The 27,532-nt window shown below is 30.7% G+C and overlaps 1 protein-coding gene across 17 annotated transcripts in view; it reads right to left on the bottom strand.

Annotated features, from left to right (window-relative positions):
• RYR2 (ryanodine receptor 2) overlaps positions 1-27,532 on the bottom strand; it is a 712,857-nt gene that overhangs the window by 135,283 nt on the left and 550,042 nt on the right. For 12 of the 17 annotated variants that reach the window (XM_031968518.1, XM_031968517.1, XM_031968521.1 and 9 more), the window contains 8 exons: positions 24,391-24,631; positions 20,120-20,207; positions 14,619-14,711; positions 12,879-13,049; positions 11,071-11,130; positions 5,724-5,858; positions 3,079-3,114; positions 2,140-2,252 (listed from right to left, as the gene is read on the bottom strand). In XM_031968518.1, the coding sequence (XP_031824378.1) occupies positions 2,140-2,252; positions 3,079-3,114; positions 5,724-5,858; positions 11,071-11,130; positions 12,879-13,049; positions 14,619-14,711; positions 20,120-20,207; positions 24,391-24,631 (937 nt within the window). The remainder of the gene's footprint in view (positions 1-2,139; positions 2,253-3,078; positions 3,115-5,723; positions 5,859-11,070; positions 11,131-12,878; positions 13,050-14,618; positions 14,712-20,119; positions 20,208-24,390; positions 24,632-27,532) is intronic. The other 5 variants (XM_031968520.1, XM_031968523.1, XM_031968524.1 and 2 more) reach the window with 1 other exon arrangement.

Here is a 27,532-nt window from a genome sequence, read left to right as displayed (position 1 = left end):
AATATAAAAGAGGTGTAAATTTCTATGGGGAAATTAAATATCAATTGACTGAACATCTATTGTGTTTGATTGAAAATAAATGTCTAAGAGTAGCGAGGTGGCACAGTGGATAGAGTACCAGCTCTGAAGTCACAAGGACCTGAGTTCAAATTTGACCTCAGACTTAACACTTCCTAACTGTGTGACCTTGTCAAGTCACTAACTCCAATTGCCTCAGCAAAAATAAATAAATTAACAAACAAATGAATGAATGAATAAATAAATAGATGAATGTCTAATCTAGTTTAGTCCTAAGGTAAGGTAGGAAGTTGGATCTCCTAAAATTTTCTGCTTTTTACTTTTGCTTGCTGAGGAATAAATGGTAAATATATGTCTTCAGATTGTGAGATACTTTTTACAACAAATGTGAACTTTCCTTCTTTCTGCTTCCCATCAACTTCTGGACAAATACAAACATTAAACCATTCCTTTATTTCTTTTCCTTTTTCTTGGCATTCTAGACTTATTTCACCTTGTTATCTTTCACACATTCCATTCCACTCAAAGTAGTCTTCTAGCTATTCCTCATACATGACATCACATCTTGACATCTCATAAGCTATCAACGATGGCTGGAAATGAACTCTTTTGATACCTCTCACTCAGAATCCATTTCATCCTTCAAAACACAGCTTAGGTGCCATCTCTGAATATGAATCCTTCCTAAGAAGTACTTTATTTTGAATCCTGGTTCTCAAAACTCTTTGTTTTATAACTGTGTTTATATAATACCTGGTAACACTTCCAAGTATTTTATATTATCTGCAGTTATTTTTAATGGAATTTCTCTCTGTTTCTCTTTATGCTGAATTTGTTGGTAAATGACTTCTGTAGATTTATTTTATATCCTGCAAATTTGCTGAAGTTGTTAATTGTTTCAACTAATTTTAGTTGATTCTCTATAGTTCTTTAAGTATATTATCATCTCTGCAAAGACAGTTGTCTTATTATCTATTTTTATTCCTTGAGGTTTTTTTTTCTTACCTTATTAAGAAAGCTAGCATTTCTGGTACAATATTTAATAACAGTGATGAAAATGGACATCCTTACTGCACTCCTAATTTTACTGTAAAGTCTTAAAATTTATTTCTATTTCAGACAATTCTTCCTCTTGCTTTTAGATAGATATTACCTATCATTTTGAGAAAGGTTCCATTAATTCCTATGCTTTCCAGTGTTTTTAATAGGCATGAATATTGTTTTCTATCAAAGATTTTTCTGCATCTATTGATATTGTATTTTTTATATCAATCTAAAATAATTCACTTTTACGTTGTCATATAATAGACGTAGAATACTTCTAATTGCCCAAATAATGATAAAGTTCTTTAAAAAGTTTATGTATTATCTTCCCATATAAAAAGACACACAGTTTACCCTTATTGGGTTTCTTACTATTTATTTTTCTCCTTTATCTTCTTATACATCTCTTCAGCCTTATACTTGAAAATCAGATTTTCTATTCACCTCTGGTCTTTTCATCAAGACTGCTAAATATCTATTTTATTTCTTGAAGAATTATGATCATTTTTTTCTGGGCAGTTATTCTTGGTTTTAATCCCAGATTTTTTACCTTCTGGAATAATATGTTTCAGGCACTCCTCTCTTTGAACATGGCAGCTGTCAAATCTTTTATGATTCTGAGAGAAGCTCCAACTGTTTTTGAACAGTTTCTTGTTGCTTTCTAAAGTATTATCTTTTTCTTTGAGACTTTGCTTGTATCTTTCTGACCTAAGTTGGCTTGGGCTAGAACACCTTACTTTGATCTTTTTTGGTTTTGACATTCCAAAATTCAATTTGAAGCATAATTTGAAAATTATTTGGAAAGGAATGTTGAGAGAGCTTGGCTGAGTACTTCTCTACTCTGCTATCTTATCTCTTTGCTCTAATTCTCTGCACCAATAGCAGTGTCCTACATTATAGATCACAGCTCACTGTGAATGTACAATAGTGGAAAAACAAAGCACCAAAAACTTCTTTCCAATCTGTATCCTCTCACCCCAATCTATTTTTATTTTATTTTTTGTTACATGGTAGAAATCTACTGGCATTCATTAGGAGTAAAATGATTTCTACTGCTGTCTTACTGAATTGTTTTACCTTGGGAGATTATATAATGGAGCCATCCGGAAACAGGCCACTACTGCTCGTTTCCTCTGCTTAGAAAGCAATTTATGCCATACAGCCTTTTTAGATCGTTGTGGATGTTCTACCTGAAATATAATTAAATCATACAATAAGCATCCAATTCCCACATTAATTCATCTTCAAAAAAATTAAGAATAGTATTGAAAAATGAAGCTCAAGAAAGCATATAATCTTTCTTTTAGACAAATAAGTGTCTAAAAATAATTAATTAATATAAATAATGAACAATTAAATAATTGATACTAACACCAGATAGTTTGGGATAGACTTTATTTGAATAAACATACTATTTTTTCTTCAGTGCTGTATGTTTCAAAAGCTGTCATCTTTAATCAACACCAGTATCTAAAATTAGTCCATATAAAAATTCTATTGACTCCTCCCCCTTTGATGTCTTCCAGTAGACTTAAAAATAAAATTTTGCACATTAACTTTTTTCTCTTTGAAGAAGTCATCGTTAAAAACATTGAGAGCATATCCATCACAAAGTTGAAACATTCCTCAATAATCTCTTATAATAAGTTAGAAGACAACAATGGGTGTAAGTAAAATAACTTTTTTTTTCATCAAAAAGCTAGCACTCCTTAAATTAAAGCAAACAGAAGACAATAAGCATTCTAGGTCAGAGGCCCAAAAACAGATCAAAATCTATTAATTTAGCAAAAATGTTAAATTTTCTACTACTATGTTAAAGTTTTAAAGACATGTACACAAATGACAATAAAACTTTTAAATTACAATAGAAAAAACAAGCAAGCTGATGTTTAGTTAATGGTGTTTTGCTACCATAAGAGAAAAATAAACTTATTAAAATAATTAGATAAAGCAGAAAAATTCCAATATGGTTCTAAATTAATTAGTAATCATTATGCAGTTCAACACTATACTTCCCACACTGTAATAGCGCCGGCCCATATTTGTAGGTCTCTGGAAAAAATAAAAATGGTTATGTCAGGTAGAAGCCAAGTTGACAAGGCAACAAGTATTTATTAAGCACTTACTATGTGCCAGACACAAAGAAAGACACACAAAAATCCCTTCTCTTAAGGATTTCACGATCTAATGAGGAAGATAACATGTCAACAAGCTTTATACATGGTAAATTGAAGATAATTTCCAGAGGAAGGCACTAAGATTAAAAAGCATTCATTCTGAAAGGCTTCTTGAAGAAGGTAGGAATTGAACTGAGATTTGAAAGAAAACAGAGAAGCAGGAGAAAGAAAAGAAGAGGGGACAGTTCCAAGTTTGGGGGGAAGAAAATGTTTCCATTTTGAACATGTTGAGTTTAAGAGATAAACACCAGGCTAGAAGTCTGGCAAGAGTTTAGTGTTGGACAAATACATCTAATAATTTTCTGCAGAGATGATAACTGAATCTTTCTAAATTGATGAAACTCACCAAGCACAATGAATAATGAAAGATTAGACAGGACAGGGAGTTGAGGGACAACTGGAGTTAAAACAAATGACCTAGATGAAGAACCAGCAAAGAGGACTGAAAAGGATAAGCCAGATGGATAGGAGGAGAATCAGAAGAGAGGAGTGTCATGAAACCTAGAGAAAAGAAAGTATCAAGAAGAGAGTGACTGATGAAATCAAAGACTGAAGAGCAGTCACGAAGGATAAGGACTGAGAAAAGGTCATTAGATTTGCAATTAAGAAATCATTCATTGGTAAGTTTGGAGAGAGAAGTTTCAGTTGAATGATGAAGTCACCAGTCAGGGAGCAGTAAAGAGAGTGAGATGAAAGGAAGTGGAGCCACTGATTATAGATATTTTTCTCAAGGAACTTAATCATGGAAGTAAAATGAGGTAGGACACAATCTAGTTGGGATGGATGGATCAAGTGAAGGTAGAATAAATTTTTGATCCTTTGTATATGATAAAAAGTCAACCTATAATTATAAAAAAATCATGGTGTCCTGATAAAAGAAAAATTATAATTAAGCTTAGTCATAATAGAGAAGAAGTAGCATTTTAAGTTTCAGAAGACATTTTAAGTTTTTGAAATGAGTTTTACTGAGTCTGAAAACAGGTTTCTAAATTTGATTTAAGTATTGAGTCATTATTATATTATTATTATTATATTTGAATGATGAAGATTCAAAACAAAACATAAAAATATGGATGTTTCACATCTATTTGAATGTGCTTCCATAACTGAGTCAAGAGTTTGAAGGAAAACAGCACCTCCAATGGAGGGCTAATAGTAGACCCTGCCAAAGTAATCATGTATATAATTATAATCATGAGCTGATAGATTTAGACCTAGGTGGCCTGTTAGAAGATATATATCTTAGTTGCCCTCATTTTTCAGGTGAAGAGACTAAGGCTCAAAGAAGGCATACAAGTGTATTTTTAAGTACCCTAAATGTTCTCATCACTATTCTAAGCTTCTATATAAAATTTCTCTTGCAAAAACTTATAAAACAAAAATTACAAATGTACATTAGGTAAAAGTTTAAGTCAGGTTCCAAATTATCAGAAGGAATTAAGTGCTATTTTGTGGCAATTTTCTTAAATATAATATTTATGTTAACATGTGATTGGAATGTGTATAGAACATATACTTTTAGTTTATATACTTTATTTACTTTAAGAAATCATTTGATAAAAAATATAACTTTCGGTGTTAAAGGCTTTCCTAGAAAGTATCTCTAATATATAAATAAAAATTACATATAAGTTCATGAGAAATGAAACTATAGAGAACTCCATTTAACAATTCACTGAATATCACCATCCATTGTACGCTAAAACTGTAATCACAAAAGTGTTGTGTTGGTGCCATGCTTGGTGTTGTACCCACATTTTAGCAGAATGAAATTAGGCTATAGTACATTTGGGAAACAGTGATTTTTTTGCTTACTATTAAGGATGTCCCTTTTAAAGCCAATACTCAATAAGTGATATTTTATGATTATGAAAACCATAATACAACAGTCTGAGATGAATTGAAATTACAAATAACTCAAAGGATAATGGAAAGATTTTTGTTCAGTGGGAAAAGACAGGTGCTTTGCTTACAATGACTGTTGTATAAAAATGGCATAAAGTGTATAACTAATGGTTTTTACAACTAGAATGTGAATTAGGTTAGATATACAGCACAAAATAGGGACAACAGATTGGTAACTTAAATATTATGGTATTACCTTAGGGGAAAAAAAGCTAAAACCCCCTCAAAATCAAAACATAAAAGAATAGACATTTGGTATTTCTACTATGGAGAATTTATGTGAAAATATGAATAAATGACAATTTGTGTCAGTGAAAAAAATATTCACATCGACTAAATCATAATTTCTTCTGAATTTATAAAGAATAATTATAGTTTCAATATAAAATAAATTAATATTTAAAAATTACACATTCTGCAAACCATCAAAACATCTTATTCATTGGTATTCTCTAAATATCATATACATGTAGAATGGCATCTTAATCCATAAAAATGTACATACAGCCAGTCATCTTTTTAAAACAGGTTTCTACTTTGTAATTAACTTATTATTCCAGAGTCAAGAGAATATCTAACCTGTTCAAGGTGAAAAAGCACATTTGCTATGTCCAGTACTCTTTCTACTGTCTTCTCAGGGTCTGAGGTTTCTTCAGTTCTGTTCGGTAAGTCTTTGTAAAGTGCCATCTGCCATCTAATAGCTGGATCTTCTAACTACAAAAAGAAGAGAAAAATATGTACACATCATTACAAATGTATAAGTGGAAGACTTCCAGGAGCCTTAAAAACTGCTAAATTCCTAGGAGAACCTTACTTAACAATTTAGAATTATAGAATGCATTTTCAGGTATTGGTGTGTCTAAGGTTGCCTCTTTTTCCCTAAATTTTAAGAAGAAGAAAATACATGTTTTTTTTATGTGTATAAAGATTTACTAATGCTGATAGTAGTATAGCATTTAGGCAGTGAACTTTCAAGAGACTTTAAGAAACAGAAAAATCTACCATTAGAATAAATGATATAGTGGTCAAAGACTTGTTTTTAGCAATCTAAACAAAGCCATTTGTCATTAAATCATCAAATCGCCTTGAGATGCCTGCCATATTGTAGCCTAATTATTTTTTTTTTAAAAAGTCACTGACTAGAGTAGCTAGGTGGTGCAGTGGATAGAGCACCAGTCTTGAAGTCAGGAGGACCTGAGTTCAAATTTGACTTCAGACACTTAATACTTCCTACCTGTGTGATCCTAGGCAAGTTACTTAGCCCCAGTTGCCTCAGGGGGGAAAAAAAATCACTAGCCAATTTTCTGCAGCGGTACCAAAGAAATGTAAAAAGGCCTAAAGTCACTCAAACTCCTTACATGAACAAAATTACAGCTGCTTCTTCTAATTCTACAACTTAATATCCAGTACCATAGTTTTGCTATGTTTTACTTTTGTTTTTAGAACAAGCATGAACATTAGAACAGAAATGCTATGAATATTAGGCAAGCTTAATAACCTAGTTACTTATTCAATAGTTTTTCAACACAACCAGAAAACCCTATAGAATCAAAATATTTTTTACTTAAAATCTTATTTCTTATTTCTGAATGTCCTTGTGAATACATAATTCAGTAGTGAAACTTTTTTTAAATTTAGAAACTTGGATTTGTAGAATAGAAGAAATCACAATGTCTATAACACAATGGTTAAAAAATTAAATGGTTCTAAATATATGAATGCTTTATATTTGAGTGTTTTGATTTTCCATAGGAATCAATGGTGCCTGACTCCTCATCTATTTCAAATGAAAGATAGTCTTCTCACTTGTATCTAAAGTAAAAAAAAAAAAAAAAAAAAAAAAATGGTACTACAAAATCTCTTTAAATTACAATTATGTTATCTGGGTTTACTATTTCCTTAAATCTCATAAGCATGCTATTTATGGTTTTATCTGGGCCAATTATAAACTGGTAAATGACATAGGGTCAAACAGATTCCTGGGGCCTGAAATTGAAAATCTTTTTTTCAATTTGTCATCAAATCATTTTTTTGGCCTGGTCACTTTACTAGTTCCAATTTACCATCTTAACTCACACCTCACCATTTCACATATAAGTAAAACAGAATAAAAAGGAATATATGTACATATATACATATAGATGAATAATTTTTTAGGAAAACGTTTATTTTGTATTTTGATGGTAGGAATTCCTTCTCCATATGGAAATGCTAAGCATGCTTGGGTTTAAAAACACAAAGTAGGAATGTCCATTGTTTTCCTGAAAAATAGGACATTATTGATAAGTCTCTATACAAACATACTACAGTTAATGCTATAGAAACATAATATTTGAGTTGGAAGAGATTGAACTAGATCATCATTGGCCACTTCTAAATCATTATACAAAGGAAAAAACGGAGGCCTAGAAAATCCAGAAAAATCACTTAAGTAGTAAGAAGCATAATAAGGATAAAAATCAGTCTTTTGATTATAAATGTGGAACATTTTCTCTTATATTACATTTTTATTAACTAGTTCCACAAGGAAGTGACTTTTAGTAAAAACATTCTACAATAAGAAGTTGATTTCACAGTAAAATATAAGAAATATATTTGTGGGTATGTAAAATTGAGACTTTTAAAGTAAAATTAGAATAGCCAATGATATAGCGATTTTAAGTAGTTGAATTAAAAACAGATAATAGGGTGTTAAGAACTTCGTACTCCAAATTTCTTTAAAATATTTCTTTTTGTTCAAAAGCACATGGAAAATTATTGACTTTTACTTATATTGTGGATGAAGCTTTTAAAGATAAACTAATAATTGCTGGTTTATACGGTTTAGAAAGTACCTTAATATACTATTATTTTGCTAGTCTCACAAAAACTTATAAAACCAGTACCTCAGATATTATCATCAGTTACAGAAAAGGGAACATAGACTGAGAGAAACTCAGTAGTCACATGATTACATGTGATTACATGATAAAGTCCATGATCACAAAATAAGGTAGTAAATTAAAGAACCTGACTGAATGTTCAGTGCTCTGTCCACAACCTCACACTGCATCATTTATTTGTTGAAGGTATGATCCTGAAGAGTTAATTATATAAGTACTTAATATATAAGTGATTTTATTATCACCCTACTGTGTAATATTCTCTCTAAAACGTAATATTCTTTCTTAAAATGTAATCTTCTCTTGTTGAGGTTTTCTTGGGGTCTCTGGAGGCAGTCTTCCTTTTAGTTCAGTAATCACCACAAGTGCAGCCAAGGATTAAAGTCCCAATCCCATGTCTCTTTCAAAGTCTTGTCTCCTTCACTTGGGGCTTGGCTTTTCTGGAGGCCTTCAGGTCTGGCTTTGGTTCTGAGAGTTTGAGCTCCTGCCTGTTTCTGGCTTCTGAATCTCCCCAACTGCATCCTGGCTGATGCTCCTAGCTTATATATGCTCTCTTATCAAAGGTGTGAATCTTGTAGAACTATTGTAAGTACTAAGTATATGTACTGAACTAGAGAACTGTAAAGGATCATGCTAAATAACCATGGTCTCTATCAATTCCATTGACTTAGCACCTTGTTTCAAGTTCTGGCCCATAACACTACTGTAGTATTTTTCTTAATTTAGTTTGAAAAATTCAAAAAGTGTTGCTCTGGCAGATGTGTGAATATTATTATTAATGTACTCAGAAACAAAAATTTGGTGAAATTTAAGAAAGAATAAGTAGGGATTCTGGACTTGGTCTAAAGAAAAAGAAGTATATTAGAACCCAAAGACTTTGGATCTATAATCAGAAAATGTGGGTTTATATTCCAGTTCAAATAAACTAGCTATATGACTATGGGCAAATAAATTACCTCTCTGAGTGTAAGTTTTCTTATTTGTAAAAAGAGATACGCTATACAAGATACTTCACCAAATTATTGTTTAGAAAGTGTCTTATAAGCCCTTCAATATTATATAAGTAAGAACAACAATTAATGAATACCAGTAATCTTGTCCAAAGTTGCATATCTGAAGGTTTTGACCTTAAGGTTAAAACTTAGCCTGAAACAAGGAGCAACTTATCCCTAACCATGTTTATAGCATTCACAGTACTTATGGTCTTGTTACAAAATGTTTCTCTTACTCTTTTTTCCAGCTATCAGAATGTAAAATGTCAATGGTGTAATGCATATGTTTGAAATTTGGTTCATTATAATGTTTTAACAAGTATGAAGTCATTAACCAACATTAAATTTTCTTTCTTTTTTTGGCTAATTTAAAATAGATTATTTCAAAAGTTTCAAAACTTCTAATTTATTTTCCTTTAAAAAAATTATAGTATGGTCCAAACTATGATACAAGCAGGATTTCCCATTCTTGAAGTAGAACTGTGTCATCACATATTAAGGACATTATTACAAAGTGTCAGTCATAGCTATATCACACAGAAAATTAGATTTTTCTTGCCAAGCACGCCCAAGCATTGTTTATATTATCAAATTTATTTGTTTACTCTAAGAATATTAAATGGTAGATATATTAAATCTTAGCTATTTCTTGAATAAGAGCCAAATCTGAAGTAAAGGCATTTTTAGAGAATCATTATTCCAAGTCACTGAAACAATGATCAATTTAAATCTCTTAATGGTCAAAGAGAGAATACAACCCAAAGGAGTAAACTGGAAATTCAATAAGTAAAAACAATTTAAAAAATGATTTGAGTGCATGGATAAGACTTTAAATTAAATAACTACTGTCATGACAAAGAATAAATTGAAATGTCAAAAAGAACTTCATTTTGAGGGAAAAAATATACTTTATGCATGGAAGGATATGCAAAAACTAAGTTAAAAGTCTGACATAAACATTTTAAAATGCAATTGCTCTTTACTGAAAACTACATGATTATTTGCATAATTATTTCTCTCATTATTTCTCCAATTCCCTCCTAACAGGGCAGACAATAAGGCATATATAACTAACATTCTCAGTCTCAAGATACTTAGGGATTTCAAGCTGCTATTTCTTCTAATACAGTCCAATACGTAATATCATATATCTCAATCTCAATTGAGAAGCATGTAAAACAGAATAAATCACCTATCAAATCCATTCTGCCTGTCAACTAAGACTGAACAAAAAAGGCAGGCAAGTGGCACAACAGGGAGCTGTGCTGAGACTCAGAAAGACGAGTTCAAATACATTCTTAGATACTTCCTAGCTGTGCTTCAGTTTCCTCATCACTAAAATGGGAATAATGATATATATATTTCTCATTGTTGTGAAAATCAAATGAGATAATAATGATAAAACCTTCAGCCTAATACCTGGTACATAGCAAGTACTATATTAATGATATTTATAAATGTAATAATACTTTTCTGTGATGTGAACAAATATTTAATTGAAATATCTGTTCCATTTCATTCTGATACATAAGGTATAGTTAGTGAATTATCTTTACTTTTCTTCTTTATAAATCTTTATAGAGTATTATCCTTATGTAATATTTAGCACAACAGATAGCACTCAGATGTAAAAAAAAGTGACTAATTTCTAAGATGCACTGATATACAAAGAAACAAAAATATAGATAATTATTTTTTTTATTTTCTGTTCTGAAGAATGTCATATCACTGACTCTTTTCTACTAAGAAGTAGCAAAAAAGAATTAATTTTATTCACATTCACCTATTTACATTAGAGGTCATCATTGCAAAAAATCTGAAAAAAGTCTCATTATAAATTAAATTATACTTATTGATGAGGGGAACAGAATTTCCATAAAACAAGATTTTTCTGGTGTTCTTAAACAAAGGGTTTTTATAATGTAGAAAAAAATGACTGGCCAAAATATTTTACTATACTATATTACTGCACTATTATCTGTGATAGCATCCTTCTGAACAAAGAAATAGTTGAAATACACTGAATGTATATTGGAAAATGTCCTGTCTTACCTTTCCTTGGAGATGAAGATTACTGCGAATAATATCACGTACTTCATCTTCTGTGTCTTTCTGTCAAGAAATGAACATCAGAGAGAAAACTTACAATGAGCTAGAGACCACTTGTCCATGAACAAACTACAAGATTCTTTTAAATAAGCATAATATACATATAGTTGTTCTATTTATAGGATCCAAAAAAAAAAAAAAAAAAACCCAACAATAACACACAAAACCCTAAGATTTGGGTATTTTTTAAAAAAGATAATTCTATACAGTTTAGCAATTTGAAGCAAGAAAACTTATTTTTTTTGTTAGATTAAGTGTTCTGATATCTAAAAGATCATTTTATTTATGTATATCAAGAAAAATAGTAACAATTCACTTTCTAGCTTATTTCCCCTACAAATTCACTGGAAAAGCTGATTTTACACTAAATTATGATTTTCATGATTTTTCTTAGTTAAACAAAAGAACAGTAGCCTCATGCCATTATATATAAGTAACCCTTATTATAGCTACAGCAAAAAAATATACTTTCAACTTTATGGAGATTGTAAACATAACCAAGATGATCGTCACAGTGGTCCCACTCTACAGCAAAAAAATATACTTTCAAGTTTATGGAGATTGTAAACATAACCAAGATGATTGTCACAGTGGTCCCACTCTACTCTTACCATGGGCTATACTGGCTTTTCAGTACCATATTCAAATTTACATAGAAATGATATAGAAATATATAATATTCTTGTGTTGCGAATGGAAGTTGGAGTCAATAGATGAAGTATTCCCTTCAATTCCAATGAATATTTATTGAAAGGCTGCATAATACAGTAAAAAGAACATGAAATGAAAATTCTAAGTTATCCTAGGTGCAGTAATTCTTAGTCCAAGTTTTGCCAATTGTTCAGTTGATCCTAGCCAAGTTTCTTAACCTATGTGACTTGTTCTTTATCTGTAAAAGAAGGATAAGAATACTCACACTTTTAGCTCTGATGCTGTTGTGAGAAAAATACCTTGTAAACCTTGAAACATTATATAAAAATTTGCTATTATCATTGTCATCATATTGGCAAGAGTTTTTTTCTTCATCTTTTTCATTAGCAGGAAGAGGAGAAAGTAGGAATAAAAGCAGCCAGAATTGGCATATATTTTTGGGCAAATACCTCAAAACTTGAAAATCAATTATTACATGATTTCAGCACTTTGCTTTTCATATGTGGAATTACCCCTTATAAATCTGTACCAGTAATAAATCTTTATCAGATCATCTCCTGTGATAAATTATTTTGGATTTTTAATACTACCTGTAACTAAAATTTGAGAGAATGGGAAGCCATCTGGTACATTGGAAAAAGCACTGAATTTGGCAGTAAATGAATAAGAATTGAATCCTAGCCCAGTCACTTATTTAATACATGTGAGCCAGGGAAAGCCCTGTAAACTTTTTTGTGCTTTTGTTTTCTTCTGTAAAACGAGAAGTTAGATGACCTTTGACATGCTTCCATCTCTCAATCTATTGGCTTGGTCCTGAAATATCACAGGGAGTTAGTATTTATGACAAAATAAAAAAAGTAAAGCACCAAAAAAGCATAGTTTTAAGTGGACACCAAACTATCTAAAAGAAGTTATCATTAAGAAAAAAAAAACATTTTATCCAACCTTATATTTCTCAATTATAGAAAAAGTTGATATTTAATAAATTTTCAATTTTGGTGAGACATAAATATAGAGGACTGACAAAGAGAAAGGTAAATAAGTAGCCTGAGAAGGTTGGGTAACTTGTTAATAACAGATAGAAAAAGACATTCCCCTACCATACTAAATCGATTTTTGGCTAAAGCAATTAATTCTTGGTCTCCAGGTGCACAAATATTCAATCCAATAGGCAGCAATCTCTTTAGGGCTGCTACAATAAGAGAGGTCTGCATAGAATATCTGTCTCCTTTGCGTTTCATTTTTTTCCTTTCCTGATCTGTAACTGCAGCCTGTGGGACAAATGAGAGATATAGTCAGTCACTTTTTTTTTTTAGCAACTTGTCACCCAATAGCAACAGAGTCACCCAGTTCCTCCCTAGTCTTCATATCTTTATGAAAACTCTTATTGGTTATTTTTTTTTCCTTTCTTTTCTGCCCTTAATTACAAAGTAAGTAATGTTTTTTGTGAAACCAACTATTCTTTGGAGTGATTCTTATGTAATTTTTTTGTTTAGCTTCCAATAATTTTACCATTCTCTCAGAAATTTTGTCAGTCCAGTACACCATAAGCCCCTTCTTTTACAGGTTTGATTTTTTTCCCCCTTTATTAAGAGAAAAGAATGATATCTGTCCAAGTAAAATGTTGTGCATACTTGTATAAATTTCTCTCCTCTCACTTTCTTCTAATCTTTTTGCTATTTGGCTTCCATGATTATTACTCAATTAACATTATTATCTCCTAAGTTAATGAAAATCTCTTAAATGCTAAATGTAATGGATACTTTTCAGCTCTTACCCTAGCAGATCTCTCTGTAGCATTCAACATTGCTGACCACCCTCTCCTTCCAGGAATTTCCTTTTCTCTTAGTTTTTGTGACATTACTGTCTTCAGGTTCTGTGACCACTTCTTCTCTATGTCTTTGATTAGATCCTCATTCCTATCATGGGCAGGTAGGTGGTACAGTGGATAGACCACTGGGCTTAGAATCAAAGAGACTCATCTTCACAAGTTCAGATCTGGCTTTGGATACTTATTAGTTATGTAAATCTGGGCAAGTCATTTAACCCTGTTTGCTTCACACTTCTATAAAATGGGCTGGAGAAGGAAATGGCAAACTACTTCAATATGTTTGCTAAGAAAAGCCCAAAGGGGTTCACCAAGAGTTGGATGTGACTGAAACAACTGAAACATCTATGGGTGTTTTTCAAGACTATCTTGGGCTCTCCTCACTTGTATATATAATGTCATTAAGTGATCTCAATAGCTCCTATAAGTTTAATTATCATTTCTACTCAAGATAACTCATAGAGTGATATAAATGCTAAGTCCCCTCTCTCTTATGCTTCAGTTTTGTACCACTGGCTGTTTAGTGGACATTTCAAATTGTATAAGCTGAAGGCATCTCATATTTGAGCTATATAAAATAGAATTTGTTATCTAATCCTTCCCTACAACAAACTTAACTATTTGAACATTTTTCTCTCAAAGGATTGTAACCTTGACAACATTATCAACTCTTCATTCTCACTCATATATGCAATCAATTTTAATTTGTACTTCCACAATATCTTAGTTTTCAGTTCAGTTTCTCATTACTTCTCACTGAAATCATTGTACAATGTTTGACCAATAATGGAGAACTATAGTACACTTAAGTTGTATCATAGAACATATTTTGGAATAAGAAATATTTCAACCTCTTGAGTCAACTCAATTACTTAAAATCCCATGAAAACTTCTGTAGATTTGGTCATTAAATAGTTAACATTTAAACTATTCTCATTTTTTTCCCATAATTAATCTGCAAAAGACAATTTTAAAAAAAGATCTTTTAGAATCATGAAACAAATTAGAGTACCTTTGACATCTTTGACTTTGTATCAGTAATAAGGAAAGACATGTTGTTGATTTCATTCTGAACCACAAAGTTCTGTTCTTCTCTTTTGAAATTCTGGAAGGTTGCACAAAAAAATTTAAGTTAAAAATTATTTATCAAAGAAGCTAAGTTAGAACTGAAAAGAAGTGATAGAGACTCACTGCAGTGTGACTTTCCCTAAGTGTTAAATCTTTTTCTACTTTTATTTACTCTTGAAAACAGGACAAATTGCTGAGTAGTTCTGATGGAGACAGTATTTTTAGGTTGCAATGAACACAGAATCAGATTTTTAAAAAATATTTTAGAAATTATATGGCTAGTTCTTTTTAAAAATATCAAATTATATCAATTCATAAAATTTACCTTAATATTAATCAAGCATACATAAAGAAGTCAAAATCCCAAGTAAGTTTTAATAGTGAACATTTTAGCACCCAAATATATAATAGCTATGGATAGAAAGAAATTTTAGAGATCAACTAGTTGAATACCTTTATTTTTCAGAGAAGTATTCAAGTTTTACACTAATATAACAATTATAAATCTCATTTTAAAAAAATCAGTCAATTAGTTAACTCAATTTTATCTTTAAACACAGGAAAAATATTAGCCCAAATAATTATCAATCTGTACCTCCAAAAAATAATTAAAAAAAAAGAAACCTAAAAGATGAGGATAATGTTGAAAGTCATTTATTTAAAGCTTCTTAAAATACTGAATGCCAATAAATGTAAATTTTCAATAATTTATTTATTATGACAGATGTTCCATATGTTTTTGTAAATTTTTTTTCAGGTCACTTTGGACAAACTTATTTACTATGTACATGGTACCATGCTGTTGATCTTGGAGATTTAAAGTGTTTGATAGGTTGGAAAAATCCCAAGCTAATATTCAAACTTTTTGAATTCCTAGCTAAAATTTGTATATTATATAATTAATTTGTATCCTCCATCAATCAAAATTAAAGAAATTACAACTCAAATTCACTGATTTTTTCTTTGGTAGTTTTATAAGTTTTAGTATGGGTAGTAGATGCACCAATTGACTAAAGAAATTATTTGACTTTCTTTGTATTTCACTACTGTATAACATTTCTATTTCTCCATTTACTGTGAAGACACTATGAGATAATTTAACAATCCCATTAAGAGGATTTTAAAACAAAATATATGTCTTAATTCAACACTATTATATACAAGAATAGCTCCTAATAGCTACATGACTGACAAAATAGGTCACATCTTAACCATGTTGGAGTAACAAAAAAGTAATAACTTTTTGGATATATGGAAATGGGTAGCGTTCATGAGTAAATAATTGATCAGATCACACAAGATGAAAGAAATAATTTTCATTATATAAACTTTAAAAAGTTTTTATATAAACGTATCTCATATATAAAAACCTAGAAGGGAAACAGGAAAATGGGGAAAATTTTTTATAAGAGTTTCAATTCTAAGAAAAGATGATGAATAATTTAGAAGATTAAGAATCTGTTCCCAATAGATAAATCAAAGGATATGAATGGGCAATTCTCAAAGAAATAAGTCAAAACTTTCAACAATCATATGGAAAAAATTCTTTAAAATATTAGCATTTAGAGGAATGTCAATAAAAGAATAAAAGCAATTTTGAGGTTCTACTTCACACCTAAAACATGGACAAGGACTTCACACCTAAAATATGGACAAGGATGACAAAAGAAGAATATGACAAATTTTAAGAGGAGAGCTTGTCAGAAACCAGGTTGCTTTCTGCTCTTGGTAGATATATGAAGTGGTCCAGATATTTTGAAAAGCAATTTGGAACTATGCACAGAAAGTTATAGACTATACATATCTTTTGACCCAATCATAGCACTTCCAAGCTTATGGATTTATAAATATAAACATTTATAGCAGCTTTTTTAAAATGATAGAACAAAAGTGGAAAATAAACTAGTGTCCTCCTATTGGAGAATAGCTCAACAAATGGTAGTATATTAATGTGGTGAAAAATACTGTATTTTATATAGTAATCCTACTGTATGTAGAAATGATGAAATGAACAATTTTAGAGAAAACTGACAAGATGTCTACAAAATAATAAAGAGCAAAGTGAGTTGAACAATAATAACAATTTATTCAACAATAACAACATTACAAATAGGTCCCAACTCACACAAATAACAAATACTGTGAAACAAACACAGTATTAAAAATTATGCTGTTTTAATTCCATTGAGCTAAAACCAAATACCATATTTTAGAAAATTATAACTTCAAAGAGTATGAATTAGAATACCTGTGATTACCTCCTTTGATTAATTATTTGAAGTAATATGAAAGGGCTATTCAGAGAAAAAAAGTTTAAAAGAATTTAGAACATTGATTAACTCTAAACATAAACCACAAGTCCAAAAAGAATGAAAATGAAATAACCATTCACTTTCTGATCTTGACATTTTGACTGACTGACTGGTATTGCTGGATTTGATTGGACTGACATTTTGGTATTGCTAATATTATTGGATTGCTAAAGCTGTGTACTGAAAACTTTGCTTTTCTCTTTCTTTTCTTTTTTTCCCCTCATTCTGTTCCTCTCTACCTCTTTTCCTTCTTTGCTTCCTTTCAAAATATGCTCAAGGAGGATGGGAACTATTGGAAGGGACAAAATAATTTCAACTAAAAAATAAATATTTTAAGTGGAAAAATAATGAACTACTAAAATTTTACAAATTATGCAAGAATATTTCATTTGAGAAATATTTACATTTAACATTTGTGGGATTGCATTTACAGAGACTAAAAGACTTTCCAAGGGTAATATTGTTAACTATGAAGTTTGTGAAAACTAGAATCCAAATGAGGAGAAAAGTATGTTATTTAAATAATTAACATATGCTACAGATATTTATTTATACTTTATTGATGATGAGTAGGACTAAAATGGTTTTATGATAGTTTTAATAAATAGAAAGTTTAGTTAATAAGACAAATTATAATGTAATCCAAGATGGAGTCAAACTAAGACTAAAGTATACAATTTCCTTATACAAGAGTGCAACTCCAATGGACTAGCCATGTAATCTGAGTTTCAAATGAATGTTTGTCCAAAAACTGTTTTACAGATAGATCACACGAGGCAGGTGCTTCCATGGTAGTCAAAAGAAGCAAATCAAGAATCTCAAGACTTCCCTGGAGAACTCAATTGTAAGAAATGGGAGACACTGGCACAAGACCATACAGTCTGGTATGCTCACATCAAAGAAGGTACTATACTCTATAAGCAAAGCAGAATTGCAGCAGCTCAAAAGAAATATAAGATGTACAAATTTAGAGACATCACCATCCCAAGTGGTCTTACAAACTCTTTGTGCCCAACCTGTGGTAGAGCCTTATGAGTCCATACTGGTATGATAAACCATAGTCAGATACACTTTATATAAACACTGACTTTGTGATGTCATTTTGATCTTCTTCAGGTACAAAGGTCAACATCTTTTTAAGGATTCTTATAGCTTATTAAGTTTCTAATCTGTTTATCTTAAACACCGCTGATGAATACTGAGTTGGACCCAAAACTAACTAAGCAAAAGTTAGGCTGAATCATATTGAAAGGCATTAAATGACTCCAAATTGCTTTATTACTTGCCAAAGCTCTTCTCTTTAATATGAACATATATTGGTCATACTATGGTTGTGAATCATAGAGCCCCACATACTCAGAAGAATCAAAAAGTGTAAGTAACCAAATAGGGCTAGAGAAAGAAGGAAAGCTGTAACCAGTTGGTCTTATTTTGTTCACAAATTCTTGCATTTTGAGGGAAGAGGGAGCTCTAATTAATATGGCTGTTTTCTTTAATTTATCAAGAATTATATAGTTACATTTGCAAAGAGTCAATATGCTTTAAAAAGTTAATGGACTTTACTCTAGATACAGAATATTAAGAAAAAAATGATTGGAATATAATTTCATAGATACTTTCCAAAATCTAAGAAGTACATTTAGTGATATTTCATTCAAAATTCAGAAAAAAAAAATCCTTGCAAGTAATTAGGGACATTTGGATAAAATTTATATACTATTTCAAATATTATTGACCAGGTTTTAACTATAATGATAGTACTTTCATTTCAGTATAACATATTATTTCAGAACATTTAAAAACATGATGACCGAAAGCAAAATTTGAAAACATTCAGGAAAAAACATAAAGGCAGTGTAAGAAAACAATGAACAACTAGTTTGAGAATAAGAAGACCTGGATTCTGCTTTAGTTCCAAGGGTCTGTGATTCTTTTTAAAAAATAGTTTATTATTTTTATTTTTCAATTAACAAATATTTTTAAAACTAAATCTGCCCTTCTCATTACACCCTTCCCAATTAAGAAAAAAAATCATTCAATATGTAGCTAGCTACCTATTTCAGCAACACAAATCCCTATAGTAGAGAATATAAAAATGTTTGTGTCTTTTTGCATTTTAAATTCATCACCTCTTCAGGGCCATGTTTCATCTTCATTCTTTTGGACTCATGGTTTATTGTTGGAGTTGATCATAGTTCTAAAGTCTTTCAGAATTATTTTTCTCTACAAAATTTGACTAATTTGTAGTTCCTATTATTTTTCTCCTGTGTAAAGTAAAATCTTTGAAAAGATACTATGAAAAGATGTCATTTAAAATAAGCATTGAAAGAATGCTAAAAAATGGAATATTTTACTTGTTTAAAATGATAAAACTTAAAACTGACATGCAGAGGGAATTAATGTATAAAGTATAGGATTGGGCCAATTAATCTGTAAAGACCTTTCCAACAATGATTCTGATATTATAAATACCAGATATTCAAATAAATAAAATATTTGAGTAAATATTTCTGTAACTTCAGTGTCTATCACTATTTCTTTCTAGAATTATATATAAATCTTGATTCATTTTGGTATTCCATATTTAAAATAATAATTATAGAAAAATAGAATATTTAAGACAATTGATGGAAGATATGGAATAATAAAGGGAAATATATTAACAATAAGACTTTAAAATACATGGTGTTAATTACTACAATAAAAATGTTATACAGCAATTAAGGACAAATCTATAACACAGAAAATGGGTAACTGCAAATTTCTAATCAATTTAAGTAAAACATAATTTATGTCTAAAATACATTTTGGGGTCAAAATAATATTTAAACATTTCAAATATATGCCAAGCTATTTGAAGACAAAAGAGACTTTTCATTTTGTTTTTTATAGATAATCTCAAATATTAAAAGGTAATGTACTATGATGATATGCTAATATCACAAAAGAAAGCCCATTTCACCATTACAATTGGAAGCAAAAATGTATTGATGCTGAAAGAGCTGAGGCAACAAGTACCTTTTCAAAGAAGATAATTACAATCTAAGTTATTAAGGAACGTGAGAAAGGGGAATAGGCCTTTTTTTTAAAGAGGCTAAAAGCATTCACTTTCTGCAAATATTATCCTACTTACATGAGACTTTGACCAGTAGATGAATACTTCAGCCACCATACGGAATAACTCCTCTGCTTCAGAATTTGGTTCTTTTAGCCACTTTGCTCTAGAATAAACAATCAATAATGTGGTTCCTTAGTTATTTCTTAATGTGATGACATTGCCATTTGGGTGAACAGACTTCAAAAGCAAGTAATGAAGAAAAATCAAACGTATTTTAAAATGTCATTCTTAAGTTTAGTTTTCCTAATTATTGTTTTTTTTTTTATTTTTTTTATTTAATAGCCTTTTATTTACAGGATATATACATGGGTAACTTTACAGCATTAACAATTGCCAAACCTCTTGTTCCAATTTTTCACCTCTTACCCCACCACCCCCTCCCCTAGATGGCAGGATGACCAGTAGATGTTAAATATATCCTAATTATTGTTAAGGCCTTTACTTTCCCTACCCTTACTTTTTTTATATCATTTAAGTTCATGGTTTTTAAATTTTCTTTTCAGTTCTAAATTTTTTCCCTCTTTCTCATCTACTCCTCTACACACTAAGAAGGCAAAAAAAAAAAAAAAAATATGATACTCATTTTCAAATAAAGTCATGTGAAATATTTTACAATAACTATGTTATGGGGGGAGGGGAAATAGCAAAAAGAGACACATTTTTCTTTCTGGCAATGAATAGGATTTTTCATCATGAGAACTTTGGAATTGTCATGGATCACTGAATAGTTCATTGTAGCTAAGCCTTTCAGGGTTAATTATCATTACAATATTGCTGTTACCATATACAATGTTCTCTTAGATATACTTAGCTTACTTTGCATCAACACATACAAGTATTAGCAAATTTTTTTGAAATCATTTGACTCATCATTTCTTATAGCATAATACAGTATGCCATCACAATCATACATCACAATTCATTCAGTCATTCCCCAATTGAATGTTTTGTCAGCAGAAAAATAGATACTATATCTTCATACATATTTATACTTTTCCTTTTTCTTTGATCTCTTGGGAATACAGATTTAGTAGGGATATTACTAGATCAAAGTTTTATAGTTCTTTGAGAATTTTTCTAAATTATTCTCCAGAATGGCTATATTAATTCATATCTCTACCAACAATGCATTACTGTACCTATTTTCCTACATCTCCTTCAACATTTATCATTTTCCTTTTCTATCATGTTAGCCAATTTGATAGGTATGAAGTAGTATCTCATTTTTAATTTTTATTTCTCTAATCTGTAGTGATTTAGAGCATTTTTTATGATTTAATATTTGATTTTCTCTTCTGAAAATTATCTGTTTCATATGCTTTGACCATTTAGCAATGGAGGGATAGCTCCTATTTTTACAAGTATGGCTTAGTTTACTATGTATTTGAGAAATGAGGCCTTAGTAAGGGAAACAAAAATTTTTCCCACTTTGCAAAGATTTCCTTCTAATTTTGAATGTACTGATTTTTATGCAAACTCTTTTAAATTTAATCAAAATTATCCATTTTAACTCTAACTTGTTTATCACATACTCTCCTCTTATCCTCATTGGTATTTTTTTCTATATTCCCCTAATTTATTACTCTTTATATATGAATCATGGACCTACAGGCAGAGTTGAGATAGTGGAGAGAAGTCAGGAAGTTGCCTGGGATTTTCTTAGTTTCCCTCAGAAATAAAATTAAATCAAGCTTCTAAATAGATTCTGGAGCAATATAACCCACCAAAAAATGGGACGAAACAATTTTTCAGTTTAACATTGTAATGCTGGAGAAATTGAGGCAAGATAGAGATTAGAGAGTTTTTTATATTTTATTAGAGACTCCGGGAGGAGAGATTGGACTACGGGCAAAACGGGATCCATGTTGACTCCAGACAGCTGGATTGGACTCTTGTCTCAAAGTATCCAGTAGTGAGTGAGGGTTTCCATAGATTCTTAGAGGGTTCCAGAAACCTGGGAAATAAAGACAAGGTGGGGGTAGAACACTGGGGAGTGGAAATTTCCAGGAACAGACCATAAATTCAGTTCTGACAGGTTGGGGGTCAGGAAGGATCATAAATTCTGATAAACTGGGAGTCTAGGAGACACTAAGTCTGAGGTGGAAGATAGCTGAGATAAGCCATCTGGAGGTTTATGACTCTTTGGAATGCTAGTGGCCAGTGCTCCCAGCCCTAATTATCTTAGTTCTAATGGGCAAGAAGAGGGGGTTGCCACTGGAGACCACGGCAGAACATTCAGGGAAACTGAGGCAGAACAGCATAACTTGGAAGGATTTCAGGAAAAGTTTGTCTCACAATGCAGGTAATCTAGTGGGAGACTCTACAGTACAGAGAAGTAATCAAGTCCTTCAGTTCTTATTTAGCAGGCCAGTGGCACAGTAGGCCAGGTGTGAGGCCTCCAGTCTCATTCAGAAGGCAAATTGCAAGTCTCAGAACCCCAGCATAACAGGCAACCACAAAGCAAGGCCACCCCAGCATAGAGGGTAAGTATCCAGTACCTCAGACTTTAACACAGAAAGCCAATGAGAAAGTTCTGAGTAAAAGAATGTTGACAGTGTCCTCAGTGCCCTAAGAGCAGAGCATTCAACTTTAAATAATGAGCCCCCTGATTACAATACACTATTATAGAAACAGGGGAGATTAGAACACAAACTCAGAAAAGGAGAGCAATGGCAATCTGCTTTATGTAAAAGCCTCAAAGGCAAATATTTGTTAGTCTCAGGCTCAAAAAGTTCTCTTAGAAGAGCTCAAAAAAGACTTTTAAAATCAGGAGAATCAAAAAAAGTCAAAATCTTATAAAAGGAAGCACAGAAATTGACTGAAGAAAACTATTCTGTAAAAAATAGAATTGGCCAAATGGAAAAAGAGGTATAAAAGTTAACTGAAGAAAATACTTCATTAAAAATTAGAATTGGGCAAGTGGAAACTAATAATTCTATGAGACATTAAGAATAAATCAAACAAAACAAAAAAAAAGATGAAAAAGTAAATCATGAATGCATTTTGAATTTATTTGGTATAAGATATGGAAGAGCTTATCAGCTTATCAGCTTTATCAGCTTATCAATTTCTGCCAGACTGTTTTCCACTTTTCTCAGAAGTTTTTCTCAAATAGTGAGTGCCTATTTTTATTGGTGGCATCATTGAGTATATCAAATGCTAGATTACTATTATAATTTACTAATGTTTACTGAATTTATTTCACTGATCTACTATTTCTTAGCCAGTACTATATTGTTTTATAATTATAGTTTGTTTTGTCATCTTGTTTGAGATCTAGCACTAATATTAGATAACCTTCCATAATTTTTACTTAATGGATTGCCTTGATATTCTTGACCTTTTGTTCTTTTAGATAAATTTTGTCATTTTTTTCTTGCTCTATAAAATAATTCTTTGGCAGTTTGATTGGCATGGCATTGAAAAATTAAATTAACTTAGGTAATATTGTCATTTTCATTATAATTTCTTGGCCTTTCCAGGAACAATTAATATTCTCTAATTGTTTAATCTGTATTTATATGAAGTGTTTTATAATTGTATTCATATAATTTCCATCTGTGTAAAACATTCAAGAATTTTATACTGTCTATAGCTATTTAAAATAGAATTTCCCTATCTTTTCCTGATGGATTTTTTTTTTTAGTAATATGTAGGAATTCTGATAATTTATTTTGGTTTAGTTCATATCTTGCCAATGTGCTAAAGTTTATTATTTCAACCAGATTTTAAGTAGATTCTTCAAGTATACTATATATCATCTACAAAAGACAATCATCTCGTTTTCTCATTGCCAATTCTTATTTCTTCAATTTATTTTTCTTCTCTTATTGCTATATCTAGCATTTCTAGCACAATATTGAATAACAATGGTAATAACGCACATTCTTGTTAGATGCTTGATCTAATTAGTAAAGTTTCTAGATTATTCTCACTATAAATAAGGCTTGCTCTTGAGGTCAAATAAATTTTATCTATTTTAAGAAAGGTTACATTGATTTCTATGCTTCTCTAGTGTTTTTCATAGAATTGTGTTATATTATCAAAATAAGTTCATATTTTTTCAGTCAACTTTAGGTGAAGAAGCGTACTGTTGGAGATAAGTGAGCTTGGCAATTTTAGATTTAGCACAAAGTTCAACTATCCCAGTCAAAATTTAAATAAAGAACAACCTCAAAAATAATCTCAATCCCATATACATATTGATGGGTCAAATCAGAAGAGATACACACATTTAAACTGGTAGGGAATGAATTTGTGAAATAAAGGAGTTTTAAAAAACATACCTGTTGAAGTCCACAAATCTAATTAACAAAGGATAGAAGGCATAAAGATCTCGTGCCAGGGTGGTGAATTCATCTAGAATGAGAAGCTCAGCCTCCGACATGTCACCCCTAGCCTCAGCTTTGAGGTGATCTTCATCAGATACTACTATAGCTGCTTTATTCTTGAGTTTCTCCATCAGTGGCAGGAAGTGTGACTTTAAGAGCTGAGACTTGACTTTGTTTATGATAGGCTGAGAAAACACTGTTTGAAACCAGGTATTTAGCATTTTTATCTATATCTACACAATTATCTTTATCAATATAAACATATAAATATACATGTATTCAATACAATGATATCATCCTTTTGAGTTTTTTTTTCTTTTTTAAGATGCTCATCTAATTCAAAATTAGCAGAGAAACAAAAATCATCATTCACTGGGGCTAATACAAGTTAACATTTCATTTTATCTCTCCTTGCCTTTATATATGCTGTCCCCTGTTGCTAGAATGAACTCCTTCCCCACATTAAACTCTTCTTCCTAATTTCCTTCAAAGTTCAACTCAGTTTCCATCTCATCTTTAAGCCCTTTAAGACTCCTCTACTTAATACTGTCTTCCTCTCAAATTATTTCCAGTTTCCACCAGTAGAATGAAAGCTCCTAGAGGGCATAGTAGTTAATTTTTGTTTGTTTTTGTTTGTCTTGGTTTGGATTTTCATATCCTCAGTACTTTGATCTAAATTGGTGAAGTGAATCAAGAGACAGGAAGAACTGTGTTTAATCCCTTACTAAGACCTATAAATGGCTATGTGGCTCTGGGTAAATATTTAACTTCTGAGTGTCCCAGGCAACACTCCAAAACCATAAATTAAATAGCAAATATTGATTTATTCTGATAGTGGAATTACCTAATAACAATGATCTTCAAGGACTAACATAGAACTTATACTTAAGAAATGTTTGTTGCATTTAATTGAATATACTTTTTTTCTTCAGCCTTAGACTAGTAGAAAATGATGGAAATTCAATGATAAGAAATAAAAGTAAAAGAATGTAATTACCCACATTTGTTTTAAGAAAATTGAAAGACAAACTTCATCTCCAAAAATTAGTTATATAAGAATTTATATGGAATTTGAAAATATTTTTATTTCCCAAGGAGATCAGCGAAGATGAGACTATCTTGCCTAAATTATAGTATTAAATAATAGTTTTTGTATTCAAGTGTATTTTTTTAACTTTAGCTTTTTTCTTTTAAAATTATTTTATTAAATTAAATTGCAAAAAAAACTTCTAAACTCTACATACAATGTTTTTCATTCAAAAAAGTATTTATTAAGTGCTATTTATTTGCAAAGTTCTGGATACAATTTTTTTTTAATTGTTGCTCTTAAGTGATTTACCATTTTTTTTTCTGGGGGCACAGAAAATTGATACATTAAAATACAAAATACAATGAGATGGGAGAGAACATTAAGGATCAAGATCAGTAAAATCTTCCTATAGAATTTGACAACTGAATTAAACCTTGGGGAAAAAAAAAACCTAAAGATTCTCAGAAGGGACTTAGTTACTTGCACAAAGTTTAGCTCTATATTCTGTCTCTGGAAATGGTCCTGAGGATATATTTAGAAACAATGATGATAGTCTCAAAGAGAAACAAGAAAATCAAGCCTGTACAGCTAACTTCTTTACACTTTAATTCGCCCATATTCTGAATGCCAGTGTTTTCCCCCCCTTAACTCATTCTCTAAATGATGTATTGTAGAGCCAGAATTCAAATGTAAGTGTAGCATTCTTTCCACTTTACCTTACTGCCTTTCAGTATCCAGAAAACATGACCCATTTTATTACTGTATGACTGATTCACAGAATCACAGTGAAAACAATTTCTACAAGTTCCATTACAGAAAGTTTAACCACCCTTGGATGCCATTAATTTGAGTAAGATTAGAATCTTGGGTTGTTACTGCTGTCAGCATCTTTGTCTCTTCTCCACCTCACCCCACCCAGGACCAATAGATTAAGAAAAATTACATCTCATCTAGTACTTGCTCTGTCATTGATGGTTTACACACAATTTTTTTAAAGAAAATATTTAACCTTATTATACCATGATTCTAGATAACTACTTTTTCAAAACTCTGAGAAAAAATTTAAAAAAAAAAATTTCCCATACCACCTGAAACTTACAAATTTAACATTATCAAAGAAGGAATATTTCTTTACTTTTATAAGAAAAGTATAATATTTTGGGAGTATTTTTTTAAACAATCCTTCCTCGATAGTAAGATAATATTATTAAATAACTACTAATAATGATAAATATTAAATAAATAAAGTTAATTGAGTGAACCTAATAAATAAAAATGAAATTAATAAATAACGATCAATAATCAAGACTATCTCCAAAAGGGGCATTTTTTTTTCCTTCTCTAATTCCACTGTAATTATCCACATCCATAATCACTTACATATCCACCAGATACCTCCCTTTCAAACTCTTTCATAGGTCTGGCCCAAAAATTATTCCATCACTTTCAGAATTTTTATTAAATTAGATAATCTTTTCTTTTGCATTATGACCACTAATGCCATTGTATTTTTACAATACAATTTTATTCATGAGATGGTGATGCGGGAAAGATTCCAATCTTTGATTCCCAACCCCCCCTAGTTAATGTAAATTAGCCTTTGACTCACAAAACCTGGTCCCTTTGAATTCCAAATCGAGACCTCAACACATGGTCTACACCTCAACAATCATAGTCATCAAATTTTTTTTTAAATGCTTCCCTATCCCTACTTTAAAAAAAAGATTATTTGTTTTTATTTCAATAATATCAATTTAACCATATCCTCAGTGTCTTTTTTAATTGCACCAACAGTTTCTTCTTAATAACATTAACTCAAGTTTTCTAGTCCTCTCTAGAGACTACTCTTTGAGGTAAACCATTCTTCCATCAATTGAATGATGTTTGGCAGTTATGCTTTCTTCTAGTTCAGTGATATATAATTTGTATTACAGAACCAAATGCTCAATCTTTTACTTGCTGGATCCCACACAGTCTGTGAGTTTCCTCCATTATTCACTATAGTTTCTCAAACTTTTTGCTGCTTTCAAGCTTGGGCTTCTAATGAACAATTTATTTCTTTCTCTG

The sequence above is a fragment of the Sarcophilus harrisii genome, chromosome 4, assembly GCF_902635505.1.
Source record: "Sarcophilus harrisii chromosome 4, mSarHar1.11, whole genome shotgun sequence".
NCBI lineage: Eukaryota > Metazoa > Chordata > Mammalia > Dasyuromorphia > Dasyuridae > Sarcophilus > Sarcophilus harrisii.
This window is presented reverse-complemented; position numbering and strand designations above follow the sequence as displayed.